The sequence below is a fragment of the Lissotriton vulgaris genome, chromosome 5 (genome assembly GCF_964263255.1).
Source record: "Lissotriton vulgaris chromosome 5, aLisVul1.2, whole genome shotgun sequence".
In the NCBI taxonomy this organism is placed as follows: Eukaryota; Metazoa; Chordata; class Amphibia; order Caudata; family Salamandridae; genus Lissotriton; species Lissotriton vulgaris.
The window spans coordinates 618,360,484-618,375,550 of record NC_141693.1 but is presented as its reverse complement, the minus strand read 5'-3'; the positions used below and the strand labels follow the sequence as shown (position 1 = coordinate 618,375,550).

Below are 15,067 nucleotides of genomic sequence, written 5' to 3'. Positions count from 1 at the left end.
AGTGCCAAGAGGCTGGCAGTAATTATGCTAGGGTCAGTCAGAATTGACGTAAATAAGACAGCATCCAGTCAGATGTATAGTTTGGCCAGCCTTAGCATTTTAGGTTCATTCCATACAAATCCAGAGTGTAACAGTTGTTAGCAGATTTATGAGAAAGTTTGTGCTGCAATATGCTTTAGTTTAAAACAATACATGAGCTATGAGAACTCCCAGCACACAGACCTCCCCAGAGGAAGCAAGCCTGCTCAAGCAGTGCAATTTGAAGCAAGTACTGGAATATTTCATGATTGCCTTTTTATAATCATTTGTTAAAACAAACTATGGTTTGTCACTAAATTGTTTGAAAATGATGCTGCAACATGCACATTCTGTCCCCATGTTTTCAAAATTGTATTGTGGAGCCAAAGACTCTCCCCTCCGACACCCGTGGGAAGGGCAATGTCAACAGGCAGCATTTGATTACATTTGAATTATTTTATGAGTGCCAGTTCATAACTCCCTGAACCCGCTTACCTTTTTTTGAGTAAATTCTTTATAAATTTGCTGCAAAATTAACCTTTTGGCATGTTCTTGATGACCCTACCGACTACCCTCCCTGCACCGCCCGATCGGACCACTGACGCCAAGGATAAAGTATAACAGGCAATAAAAAGCATGTCCTTGCGTAAAAAAAATTGAATAAGATTGCTCAAAAGGAAACCTACGCAAACAATAGAGCCAATGAGACTGCCTGTGAGAAAAAAAATGTATGCTCTCTGAGGGAGGGGTGGACCAACCCGTGGGCAATAACAATAATATCAAACTATGAAAATGTTATTGTCTTTGGGGGGAGGCTTCCAAATCTTAGACCTTACTGTAGCTTTCATTTCCTGAATTAATAATAAGCATTAATCAAAACAATTTCTTTTCCATGAAACATGGAGTAAGAAATGGACTGGGGCACATCAGACAATTTTTTATTCAATTAGAAAATCTCAGCACCCTATAAAGTGTTTTTTAAACAGTTAACACTTTATAGTAAAGGATATTAAAAAGAGAAGGAACTTACTTTTTTCAGTGACTCTTCTGAAGTAACAGAAAAGGGTTTTCAGCTTCTCAGTCTTCCTTGGATTCCGTCCTTCAAATAGCCTGAAAAGGCAAAAAGAGGGATAAGGACAAAACATTTATATCAGGCAGATAAAAAACTGTTCCTTTTGCAGACAGTACCAATTCATAATTAATTTGTGTAAGCAGGCATTCAGAGTTTCTCAAAACTAATCATGACCATAAAGAAAATTATCTCAAAGATGTTGAGTTAGACACACTTTCTAGACCATAAATGGCCAACACCAGGTATTCCCAAAAAAAGGCACTTATGTATCAAATAAATCAAAGAGTACACATGTAAAATAGAAAGAGACCTAAACAAAAGTAATACAAGTTAAAATATGCAATTTAAAGGTCTTACATTCCTACCTAATAACTACTTCTATTTTACAAATTGTATTGTATTGTGTATGGCATTTATAAAGCACAACAAACACCCTATGGGTACCCTGGCGCTATAGGACGTAACACAAACAATCATTAGACTAAACGGGTAGAATTCGCGTAGTCTGCACATAGAAGCAGAAGATCAGTTTCTGGAACAAAATCACACAGAAACAAAGGTTCAGTCTCTGGGAAACAGCCATGTTTTGATACTTTTACTGAACAGAGACAGAATGTTACATCGTCTAATGTCAGTTGGTAGTTCATTCCATAACTTTGCAGCATCAATACTAAAAGCTCTCCCTCCCATTCTAACCTTGTTGAACTTTGAAACCTTCACCAAACAGGCGGAAGAGGAACGGAGGCTCAGAGTGGGAGTGTACCAGACTAGCTTCTTCTGTAAAGGTTTAGGGCCAAGTCCATGCAAGGCCCTAAACACTATACATAAGGATTTAAAATGTATTCTTTGCAGCACTGGGAGCCAGTGTATCTCGGCTAGGCATAATGCTGCAGAAGAAACTCGTGATCTGGACAAGACTAATTTGGCCGCCATACTCTGGACACACTGCAATCGCTGACTCAGATACTTAGGTGACTCCAACAGTAGGGCATTGCAATAATCAAGTCTGCTTAGAATAATACCTTGTACTATTGGGGCTCTGGCCGAATTTGGAAGCAGCGGAAGGATCTTTCTCAGCGCTCTAATCAGACCACAGCAAAACCCCACCGTTGTATTCACTTGTGTCTTCAGTGAGCGATTGGCGCTGAACAGAACTCCTAAAATGCGCACTGTTTTAGTCAGAACTAGGGGAGAGGAAGTTGTAATGGGCCAGAAATTATGAGGGAGGGGCAGGGGAGCCTTCCCCACTGTGCAGTGTAGAATTTTGGTTTTATCCAAATTAAATTGCAGGGCGTTGTTACGAAGCCACTGCGCAGTGTTGTGCATACAGGTGTGAAAGTCTTCCAAGGCGTTTGCTTGAGTTCCATCAAGGGACAGGATGATCTGGTTGTCATCAGCATAGTTCACCAATTTTACATTGTGAGCCCGAATTATGTTGATCAATGGGCTCAAATAAACATTGATCAAGATTGGGCTGATGGCAGACCCTTGAGGAACACCATGCCAGATATTAGAAAAGGCAGATTGAAATGGAGGTAGAGCCACTGCTTGACACCAGCCAGAAAGGTAGGAGTGAAACCAGTCCAGAGCAGTGTTCACTATTCCTACCTCCTCTAGACGGGTAAGCAAAATGCTATGGTTAACCGTGTCAAAAGCGGCAGACAGGTCGAAATGACATAGAAACGTCAGATTTAAAGTTCAGATCACGGTTTCATCTTGCCATGATGTCTTAGAGAGTATTGATGTTATTAAAAAATGTTGATTCAACATATAAGACAATCAACAACATGGAAGAAGAATATAAACGTAAATGTGTCGAGTACTGGAGATGGGAAGATCTGTTGAGTTCCCTTCCTGACAGTCCAAGGAGAGAGCGTGTGCTCCCAGTAGTCACAGTGCCACCCTGCACAGGAAAAGTGTTTGTGAAATTTGTCAAGTGTCTCCTTAAAGTGTCAGTTAGGATGAAAACAAAACAAAAAGGGTTAAAAAATAAAACTTCCTTGGCAATCTGGCCCGACTGCTGATGACAAATATTGTTAAAGGGATCCGCAAGGTATCAAACTCTCCCTGACATCCGGGATAAGTTTAGAGTCGGGCAAAATATTCAGAATCTGATTTTGTAACTTTGTTGTCCACAATTTATACGTCCCGACGTAGGATGCACCCCACAGAGACATTTAATGTATAAAGATAAGATCGTTAAAACTGTGACATCGAAACTAATAACATCAGAGAGGGCCTGGATTACAAATGATTGAGAACTTGATATTACATCCTGAACCATAAGAGACTGCTGTACACTAATTTGTTTTATTAAGCGCTTGGTTCAATCAGTTATCCCATATTTATTGCTGTGATTATATGTTATGATTAGTCTTTTGCACTTAGGGAAATTAAGCACATTAGTTTAGGTAGGCACACAACTGGAGTTTGCAAGTGAATAGATTAGGTGATCGGGATGGAACTGAGGGTGAATGTAGCGTGTAATGGATGCGAGGATGACTGCGACAAAGCGTGTTTGGGCAATAGTTGTTTATTTAACCCCTTGCATGCTTGTGACGGAACCGTTCCGTCACAAGCCTCGGGTGAGCTGTGCTTGTGACGGAACGGTTCCGTCACGGCCCGCTCGGCGCGGCGCTGATTTCGCGCCTGCGCGGCCGTTCTATTGAGCGGACGCGTTCGTGACGGAACCGTTCCGTCACAAGCACAGCTCACCCGCGAGCTGTGACGGAGCGGTTCCGTCACAAGCATGTGACCGCCGCGAGGCCGCCCTACCCCCTTAGCGCTGCGGCGGAAAAGCCGCCGCAGCGAAGGGGTTAATTTCAATTTAGGCAAGAGTTGTTTATTTAGTTTCATTTATGTTGGATGAGTGTGGCGATTGTGGAGGGAAGGCATGACTAGGAAGTTTGATGTTTAGTACGTGTTTGTTTGCGATCAGGGTGGTGCACTATGGGGGTTGGAGTAGCACGAGTACGGGAACAACGAAGCGTGATTGTTAATTAAGAACATGTGAGTGTGAGCGTTTTGCTTTAAAATGGTTGACTCGTGATCAGGGCTGCGAGAGCCAGTTTGGGAGTGTCGCTTGTACGTTGAAGGGTGAATGAAGGCCTGCGTTTTACAAGGTAAACCATAAGGGCACAATGTTGTGTTTTTTTTTATTAAGGTTTGATTTATTTGGCAACTCACTTAAAGGAGAAGCTCTGGATTCAACTGGTGAGTGGTACTAGTTAATTGGTGATTATAAGGGTTCACTCTACTAGAGTATAGTTCTGTACATGATTTGAGGATTTAAGACTAGTAAGATATATGATATTGTTTAGTTATTTTTTACACTGTATACTCTTTGCCAATAGTATATTCATTTGATGCAATCTGTATAGCTTATCTTATTGTATTTTGCAGAGTAAAAAACCCCTGACGAAGAGTCCATGACTCGAAATGCATTGGGTGATAACACAGGGCCTATGTGGGTGTTCATGAAATTACACATGCTGTTGTCTAAAGGCCTGGATTGGCATGCAGCCGCATTAGAAAATGGTGAATAAACACTCAAACAGTATTTTGCTGTCTCTGTGTTATTTACAAGAAAGAGTTGGAGAATAAATATAGTCGAAAAGGTTTAAATGTTGATGAAATATGGAAAAAAGCAAGGTATTGGAAAGGGAAAAGGTCCCAATTCAGCAGTGCGGAAGTTTGGAGCGCATTCACGCTCCGTTATGATCTTCTATTTTGAATGAGAGACCCGGGGCGGGCCTCTAACGGACGCACGCAAGATAAAAGACCAGCAACACTTCGGATTACTTTAAAGGGAAGGAGTGCATTCTGATTTTGTAACTTTGTTGAGAAACACAAATCAGGCACACTAATAGTAGCAACGAGATGAAGTAAGTGACGAACAATAAGGGAATTAATGCGCTGCGCTGCGATGCATCCGTCAACTCTTAAGGTTAGACCAAAATCTTGGGAAGGGCTTTATTTAAGGTTTGTCCATGCCCCTTTTCTGACTGAAAGTTATGGCATTTATTTGGTACACAATGGAGGCCAACTATGCATCCTTTCCCCAGTTCTGAATTCACAGTCCCACTGCCACACTTCATGCCTGCACTTCAGCCAAACAGGCAAGTTGTAAAACTTACACCCATTCCCCCAGCTGATCCCCTACCCCTCATGTGACTAAGTGCAGAAATGCCAGAGCGGTCCTGGCAGCGAGGGAGGTTCAGCCATGTACTGAGCCTGGGGTCCAACTACACAGTGCCCAGCAGCGCGCGGAGTGCTTTGTACACCCTTGAATGCTTGTAATCTCTTAAGGCATCACTCATGCCACAGATGTAACAAGAGGTAGGAGTAAGGAAAACTGCAAATGCAGTTGAAGAGAAATACACTATTCTGGAATCAATAGTGTCTGAATTGCTGATGGCTTTTTATGCTGTCAGTTCAATGCTTCACTTCTAAACAGTGCACATAACAGTCAGCAAACTTAATACAAATGACACAAAAGGCCAACGGTTTGACAGCAGTCTGTTGATCAAGTCACTGTGCCAGCTGTAATGTCTTGTCAGTGACGTGGTCGTGCTCTAGTCTCACCTTTCCCTACAGGCTCCACAGGTACGAGAAAAAAGTGTCCATTAGCTACCGCTGTTACAGTGCAACCAGCTCCTTCTGATTATATTTACTAGTAACTTAATCTGTGTGAATAAATTGATCTTTTGAAAAAAATATTCTTACAAGTGCATTTGTATGAAAAAATATGTAATTTTTTTTCAAATACATTGACAAGGAAAAACCACCAAAGGCAATGACAAAAAGATAGTTCCTGACTACCTTTATTGAAGAGAAGGGTATGCAACTTTCCTAATATGCCAGCTTAAACCACATTTTCTCAAAGTGTGACAAAAATATTATTTCTATATTCTCATTAAATAAATGTTGAGAACAAAAAAAGAGAAAATCTGCCGTTTTGTGAATTCTAAAGTAATTTGTTGCTACATAGACAACACAAAATATATGTTTTGATGTAACATGACAAAAGAGATAAATATGAAACATTCCCATTCTCACTTCAGACCCATTCCTTTAATTTTAATATCTGCCCTTTGGTATCAAGGGAAACATTCTGAGGAGCTTCGTCATCAACCTTAGGAATAGGTCGTTTTCTTTTTCATTACCATATTATGAAGTATGCATCCTAAAATTATAGGTACTTTACAAATGTGTGATAGGCTGTACATTAGGCAACCATCCAAAGACATAATGGCAACAAAACAACTTTAATTGTCCAAATGTGTTTTCTATATTGCTGTACTCGTTATACAACTGTATAGGCTGTCCAACTCGATTGTGCACTAAAAACATAGTCGATAACTGGGGCTGAGGCGGAACTGCCCTAAAACATTGCTTTTGGGGTGGGGGCAAGAGCTAAACCGTTTTTGATGGCATTCATTATCATATTGTTCCGGGGTTTGTTTGTAAATTGATCACCACAGTTTTATCATTGTTAGTTTCATTTCCTAATCCTTTCTGATACCTTACATTTGATCTTTGTCTCCTCCCATGTGACCCTCTGATCTTTTCTCAGTCCCTGCCTCTTTTCCTAGTCCTAAAAAATGCATACAGACTTGATATTGCCAAGGGAAGCTACGTTGCATCATATTTGGTGGTATACCATACACGTTCTGCCAGTCCCAAAAGGATTATTGTGGATTTATAGAACAAAGAGGGGAACCGATTGAAAGCACCTCCTGTCAGTTGCCTCTTACCTCGCTGTCTCAGTCTACCACTGTGCCAGAGTCCGAGAAACTACACATGCACGAGGATGTGTGTGACAAGTTGACTTTATACTCAATCTTCCTTTGACTACAGATAAGAAGTCTTGTGGGACAAATTTATGAGGTCTTCTTGGAATTTAGGGAATACTTGCTGTAACTGAGTGTATGAATGCCAATTGCTTGCATCTGAACGTGACCAAAACAGAAATTCGCCTTCTAGGAAAAGATACCCACTCTTGGTCCGATCACTGATGGCCTCCCTCCCTCAGGCCTCACCCAAGACCTCTATTAAAAATCTAGGCCTCTGGGTGGACAGCAGTCTAACTTTAGAAAGTACAGGCCAAATTGGTAAAAGGCACGTGCTTCGGGCTCGAGAGGACTTAAACCCATCCTCAGTCTTTTTGATCCTGGTAGTTGACCAGCCATTATCCAGCCAGTTATCCTATCTTGGTTAGGTTACTGCAACATTATGAACTTGGTAGTCAATTAGTATGTAACTAGAAGACTCCAGCTAGCACAAAACACTGCCGCCAAACTACTGTTTTCCCTTCAAAAATGTTGCTCTGCCTCTGGTCTCCTTTGAAAACTGCATTGGTTCCCTGTGGACTGGCATGTGCACTTTAAGACCTTGTGTCCCACCCAGAAGATTCTGCATTCCCAGGGGGCCCCTATCTTGTTGAACCTGATATCTGTGTATCGACCTTCATGTCTTCAATGCTCGGCCAATCTTAATCTGGCTACTATCCCACATGTTATGAGAGTGAGAGCAGGAGGCTGCTCTTTACATGCCAAGGTCCCTGCTCTCTGGAACTTGCTCCCCCTTTCTATCAGAAACATTCAGAACCATTTTCAAATCAGGAAAACACTGAAGAGCTGGCTTTTCTCCAGTTAGAGTCCCTCTCTTCCCCCCTCTGCTTTAAACCTTTTTTGCTGTACACAAACCGGGTTCGACCCAAAATAGTCACTGGGACCTGGGTAATTGTTGATACGGACAAAGGGGTGTCGGACTTATACAGTGATTGATATATAGTAAGAAGCATAGAATGAGAATGAAAAAGAAAAAGAATCAAAGAGGAACAAACAAATGAGGTTACGATGTTTTAATTCACAAAGTACCTATATCAACCACTTCATGGTTACGCTATTTTCTGTAAAGTTATTTACGCTTTATAAAACAATTGTGCCCACATGGGGTAGGGGGGAAGGGAAAGTGCTGTGAGGGAGTTGAGTGAACAGAAGTGAAATGTATAAACAATCGTCAATTGTACATCACTGATTAATAGTTTCAATACATTCTGAAATGGTCTCCCAAAGTCGGAGCCAAGAACGAAATTAAATCACACTTTTTAGAAAAAACAAACAACATCTCCTCTTTCAGGCTGTTCGAATCCCGATTAACCTTGGGAGTAAGATTATAGAGAGCAGTCAACAATCGTCAATTGTACATCATTGATTAATAGTTTCAATACATTCTGAAATGGTCTCCCAAAGTCGGAGCCAAGAACGAAATTAAATCACACTTTTTAGAAAAACAAACAATATCTCCTCTTTCAGGCTGTTCGAATCCCGATTAACCTAGACAGAGAAAGTACAACTCTGTGGTTCTAATGCAGACACAATAAAAGTATTTTAGGACTTCTGCCGTTTAATCTTGTTGAAGACCAAAAGGTGTTGAGGAGACTCGGTTGTTCTACTGCATCAAATGATGCAGAGAAATCGAAGGAGATAGGAATACAGTTAACAACTATTTGGTGGCTCTAGACGGGTGTTGTGTATCTAATAAATACAGTCTCCTGTTTGTTTTATCCCTCTTTCAGTGTCCCAAAGCATCCATACCCAGCTCATTCCATTGTCTGACCAAGATTAAATTACTATTTATAATCTACTCATATGGTTTAGATGTTTAGTTGCAAGAAAGAAAAGCTATTCAGATTCTACTATATTTAGAAGTCAAAAGCACTCGTGTGTTTGCAGGCCAGCCCTAGGTCGCAGCAAGATTTATATGCATTTTTTCTGTAGGTTCTCGAAACCGCATTGTTCAGAGTAACAAAAGAAATTGAACCATGAGTGAATGTGGGTGAAAGATAGAAAAGCAAAAAGCTCATTTCGCCTGGAGTGTTTAGACGATAAAAAGGATCTTGAAGTAGAACAGCTAGCCTACGGGTGGACGCTGCTATTTGTGAACACTTTTGATGCATAGTAACTTTTTTCCGTGATAGGAAGAGACATTTAAGTATTCATCAGACGTAACAGTACAAAAAGATTAAGAGGCTTTTGTGAGAAAGCCTCCTAGCGCAATCAAGCTTCTGGATAGTAAAGCGACAGCGTTCTAGTCGTGGGCAGCAAGTACAAAATATACAGCAAACCCTGATATTTTATTACATGGGGGTGCGCTAACTTGATGCCGGAGGCACAGAAAAAAACGCAAGTGGGGAAATAATTCACTTTAGAGAAAGACATGAAAGATGTAAGTACCCCACGAGAATACTATGGTCGATACAGGAAGCCTGATAAATAGAGATGAACAAAAGCAATGCTAAGAACAGTTGTTTTGTGAAAGTGTCTCATATTAAATAAAGGAAATAAAGAAAAAAAAGTGGATGCTAACCAACATTGGGACAATTTCATTAAATACACCTGCGAACGCAAGAAATGAACTGCACATTTACAAATGGAGTTTCACTGGTACCTGCTTAAGACAATCCCCACGACCTCAGTTGCTCTTAACCCGAGTCAGTCACATACGTTTCTGGTGGTTCGCTGGTGTGCCAGGAGGTTTCCATTCACTGCCATTACTGGGGAAGATACACCCAGGAAAAACTAGGTAGTCTGAGCACTTGGGCAGCAGAATGAAAATGACATACTGTTCTTTTGGAGAAATTGTGGGCTACACCCCCACCTCCTCGTTCTCATAGCAGGAAACATTGGGAGTTAATGCATCTCAACAACGAAGCAAGGGAAACCCCGGGGCATGATGAGCGAGCAGTACCAGCGTGGAGTTGAACCTGGCCCTAAGAATAACAGGTTGAAATAGCCCGCATGCCCAGTCAGTACACAGAAACCATCAATGAACTATGCAATGTAAAACAACATCAATGGAATAAGAAATCATTTATTCAGCATACCTGTACACAAACATTGGCTGGGTATAATTAAATGTGGGGTATACAAAGTAAACCTTTGTTATCGGTGGTCCATGAAACAACAATTCATGGTAAATCCATCACACAGCCCAAGTAGTGCACCAGTTACCGCACAGGTTGCCAGGGTAATGTTGCCACTTATTTGGTGTTGGGTTATCAAGTGGCATCTTCAGAGGAGATGGTACATCAGGAGGATAAGGATGGGGTAGAAGACCGTGCAGATAACTGTGGTGACGGAGTGCAGTACTGTGAAATACTCGATGCCAGCAAATATACAAAAGGTGTACAGGCTTTGAAAATCTCCAATTGCCCTGAGCTCCATGTGGGCCCTGAGGAGCAGTTTTTACTGTCTATTTTAACCCCTGGAAGGGCTTGGGTGCAGTCTTACTGATGAAGAAACAGTTTCTGCTAAGATTACCAGTTTTTAGACTTCACGCAGGAAAGGCGGGTGGAGGTGGGATATAGATTATCCCGTTAGGAAACAAAGGGGCAAAGCATCAAACGTAGTAATTGCAAGTCCTTAATAGCGATTAGGGACTCACAATTACCTATGCAGGTAGGTTTTGCAAAAAAAATTGCGCTTCCTACATATTCCTTAATAGTGAATGGCTTCCCATTTATTCCTATGAGCCTAGAGGCCCACAGGAATAAATGGGATTGCATGCGCAATTTGCGACTGCTAAATAGGTACTCGCAAATTGCGCATGTAATTGTAAGTGGGCGAAAAGGCAACCCGGATGCACCGCCAAAAACAGGTATGTATGCAAATGTGGTGCACACACATGCCCTAAGGGCATGTCTATGCACTACAATGCATTTTTTTGCACTTTTCAAAGGAATTGCAAATTACCATCAACATGAAGTTGATGGTAATTTGCGATACCAAATTTTGAAAACATCATTTGCAAATGCATGGTGCATTGCATATTAGGGAATCGCAATTTGCGATTCCCTAACTGCATTCGCAATTAAGGGAATCGCAAAAAAATTGTGATTTCCTTCATTGTAAATTGAAAAAAAGGTACATGCATCTGAAAAGGCAATTTTTCGATCGCAAAGTGCCGAATTTAGGGATTCGCACTGTTTGCTATCGCAAAATGGTTTGATGCATGTGCCCCAAGGAGTTTGCGGCAGGGACTGCATGGTGTGGTAATTCATAGGACAGATTCAGACAGCCTCTTTGGAGGTAGACTTAAAAAAAACTTGAGATATACTGAGCATATGAAGCAGTATGTCAGTCGGTGGAGGCAGGTTGCCATCCTCCCCGAAGAAGTGGACCAAAATGTAGGAATGTCAGAACCACAGGGTCTTTTTAGACCGGGTAAATATGATAAACAGTCTTACTGTCTATTATGTAGAAACTGCTCACACCCTGAGAGACGTTCTCAGCCAGGGAGCACAGGATAGGTACCGAAGGCAGTTTATACCATCCTGGAGACTATAGCAAGAGTGCATGACTGATAATACAGTTCAGGTGGGAGATGGCTCTTTGTCCGTCCCCTGCCCCCAGCACAGGTTGCCACTCTGGGGCCACCTAGGAACAGCGTCCTGGCAGAAGCTTCCCTCCTGTCCTTCCCTCCACGGTGACCCTGCACTCCTGACAGAGAGCTGCTATGTGTGCCTTAAGTCATCAGGAAATAGACAGCCAGCCACTAAATGCTGACTCTTTTACTTCACAGTTATGAAAAGAGGTCGCTTGACAATTACAACCAATAATTGTATAGTGGCCAGGACACTTCCCCTGACTTCAATCAGTTTCCTCTCCACTAGAGAAGTGCTTACAAAGTAGCCCGACCCTGCATAAATCATCTCTCTCAAGAGTGAGGACATTGCTTTGCAGAAGCTGTAACAAGGTCTATCCTGCTTTCCATCAGCTGAGGAGGTGCAATAGTGACCCAGACACTGGCTGCCAGGCTTGGCCAGTACAGGACCGAGGGGAAAGGTGGTCATTCCTCCTTATTCGCCCGGATTCTCAGCAGAAGCACACTATCGCTTTTTTAGTCCGATCTGTCACATATAGTTTGGACAGACAGCAAATGGATAAGAGCTGTTCTTACCCAAAACAATAAAATATTAAATAAAAGCGCTAGCAGGTTTATTATACACATTAGGATGTAAGACTGACATGGTCATTTACTTCTTTTATTCACAAGCAAAGCAAGTCAGAGTTAAGGCAACAGCAGTGAACGGTAAACATCAAGGTGAGAGTCCTACTAAAAACAGAATATATTGATACGCTGATCCCAACCAACTGACAAGGGTATCAATGAGAGGTTTAATTCATTGAGAAGGGATCGAGTAAGGAACAGAACGTCTAGGACAGTGTAAAACAGCAGATCACTTGTTAGCAAACATTCCTAGTGCAGTTACAACCACGCTATTCAAATCTCCAGGTACAGTTGTGCTTTAAAGGTAAATACAAATATATTTCTCATTCACATCTTTAAAAACAGGTAGTTACTAAATTCAGCTAGCTTTCTACAATTGCTAGCATAAAATATTAACATATGAACCGGTCTATACGGCAAAATAAAGAACCAATATGAATTGCTGTCACCTCACATCATATATTCTGTATGTTCCTGGAAGGGATCACAGAGCAACTGAGCCTCGTGCCCTGGAAGACAGAACCACGACAAAAAAGCAATTCCCTGAGTGGAATGCAGGATAATCAATTTGCTCCTAGAACAGCAGGAGCCAAAACATTAATTCAAATTTTGAAAATCCATCCAATTAAGGCGGACTGTAAATCAAACGCAAAAGCACAGCAATGCCGGCTCTAAATTGAAGTAATTGATAAATCGCTGGCAACTGCAGGTTTTCATCCAGCAAGCCTCTGTTTCTTCTTGCAAGATGTTCTGTCCCAATGCCAGACCACTGTACTTTCATTTAACGACAAGACCGAAGCAGAACCCAACAAGGCAGGCCAATGAGGCGAGCCACAATTTGTCTTTGACCTTCCATCTCACCAGCAGGCGCAGAAACATCAATGCTAATCAAACTGAAGATCTTTCAACAGATATTTAGTTAGACATTTGGGGGGGGGGGGTCTGCAGCAGACCGAAGAGAAGGTCATGGACATTTAACATAACCACTAGGCACGTACAAGCTATTGATCCCATTTGATAGTTTCAACTTTAGTCTTCAATCAAGTATTTTAGCATTGCACCCACTGCAATCAACTATTATTTTTGCATGCAGCCGTTTAGCCTTTCAATGAGTGCGCATTTGCACCAAAAATACACGGAGCGATCGAAGGATACCCTCTGTAGATGTGGCATGCCATCAATCAATATAAGGGCGAAGATAACACTGTAAGATGCCCTACTTTTGTGTACTGTAAGAGAAAAAAAAATCCATGCAATAATGAAAGTTAATGGAAAGCCGTAGTTCAGTATGTTGCTGGTTACATCCAATTTAAAACTACACTCTGACACCAATTAATTTAGGAAGTCAACTTAAGACAACTTCTGGTGGGTTGGACTGGTATGGGCAATAGAGCAGGGTACAGGACGTGGGTCATGGCGCTCCACGTAAGCAATGGAATAGCTTGTGAAATGAATCATATGAAGGCATATTTGCCTTGAAATGAGTACAGGAACCAATAACTATCACCCGAGTAACACAAGAGGTGGGAAGTTCCCATAGGATTTTTGTGAAACTAAGCAAGAACAAAGAGGAATGAATGAATGAATAATAGTTTTCTAAAGCAAAAACTTTGCCCGAGGGCGTCAAGGCGCTGTGGGAGGGGCTGTTAAACAGAGATAAAAGTTGGGCTGAGACTGGAGAACCTGTAAAAAGCTAGGTCTTCAGGGCCTTACGAAACAAAGAGTGAGACACTTGTCCAGAAATATCAGTAGTGATTGAATTCCAGAGCCTAGCAGCAGCGATGGAGAAGGCTCTGCCTCCCCATTTAGCTCTCTTAAACCTAGGCACTACCAGCAGATTTTTACTGGCTGATCCAAGATGTTTGGAGGGAACATAGCACCGAAAAAGCCCTTTCATACCATCTGAGTCTAGGTCCTAAAAAGCCTTATGAGTCAGACAAAGAGCCTTGAACAAAATTCTTTGATTTGAAGGAGTCAGTACAGCTTGTTGGGAGAAACTGAAACTGAGTGGTATTTAGGAAGATCCATCAACAGCCTGGCTGCTGCACCCTGCACTAGCTGCAAATGACGCACAAGGCCTTTATTAATGCACAAATAAAGGGCATTACAATAGTCCAGTATGGACAGCACTAAGCAATAACAGCCTGCTTTTGGGAGGCGAAGGAAAGAAAATTGGAAATCTTGCTGAGAATCCTAAAAAATCCCAAAGCAGGTGGATGCTGTTCTATTAATAAGAAGACCCAGAGAGAGAGAACTGTCCACTATGACCACTAAGTTCTTTTCATGTGATACCGGACAAGGGCAAGGACCAAGTGTCTGTGGTCACCAATCATTGGACCAAATATTCAGTTGGTCCCCGAAGATCAAGACCTCTGTTTTGTCCCCGTTAAGTTTGAGATAGTTCTCAACCATCCAGGAGAAGACTGCCTACATACAGCTTTTGAAGTTAGTGGCAGATTTCCTGATGCTGTGGGTAATAGACACCATGATTCGTGTGTCGCCAGCATGGGACAACACATCCAATCCAAAGGATCGGACAACCCTGGCCAGTGGGGCAACATATATGTTGAAAAGGGTCGGGCTCAACGAGGAGCCCTGTGGGACTCCACATAACAAGCTGTTGGGAGCCGAGTAAAATTGACCCATTTTCACTATTTGTGTCTGATCACGAAGGAAGGAGATAGGGGTTGAGGGCACAGCCCTCATGCTACTTATCTCCCTGAGCCTTCCACCAGTCTCATAGGAGATAGAGTATCAAAGGCTGCGGTAGGGTCAAGAAGAATCAACAGCATGGTGTGCCATGCATCAACCTGAACATGGATATTATTGATTACTGAGGTTACTGCTGTTTCCGTGCTGTGATCACTTCTAAAACCTTGCTGCGAACCATCAAACAGCTGGTGCTCCCCCAAAAACGAACTGAGATGAAAATTCAGATGTTTCTTCAGAATTTTGGCTGAA

General features: G+C 42.0%; 1 protein-coding gene across 2 annotated transcripts in view; it reads right to left on the bottom strand.

Moving 5' to 3' along the window:
• The window catches only part of PARG (poly(ADP-ribose) glycohydrolase), a 1,076,399-nt gene that overhangs the window by 486,368 nt on the left and 574,964 nt on the right, over nt 1-15,067 (bottom strand). For both annotated transcript variants that reach the window (XM_086922071.1, XM_086922072.1), the window contains exon 10: nt 1,049-1,128. In XM_086922071.1, coding sequence (XP_086778197.1) covers nt 1,049-1,128 — 80 coding nt within the window. The remainder of the gene's footprint in view (nt 1-1,048; nt 1,129-15,067) is intronic.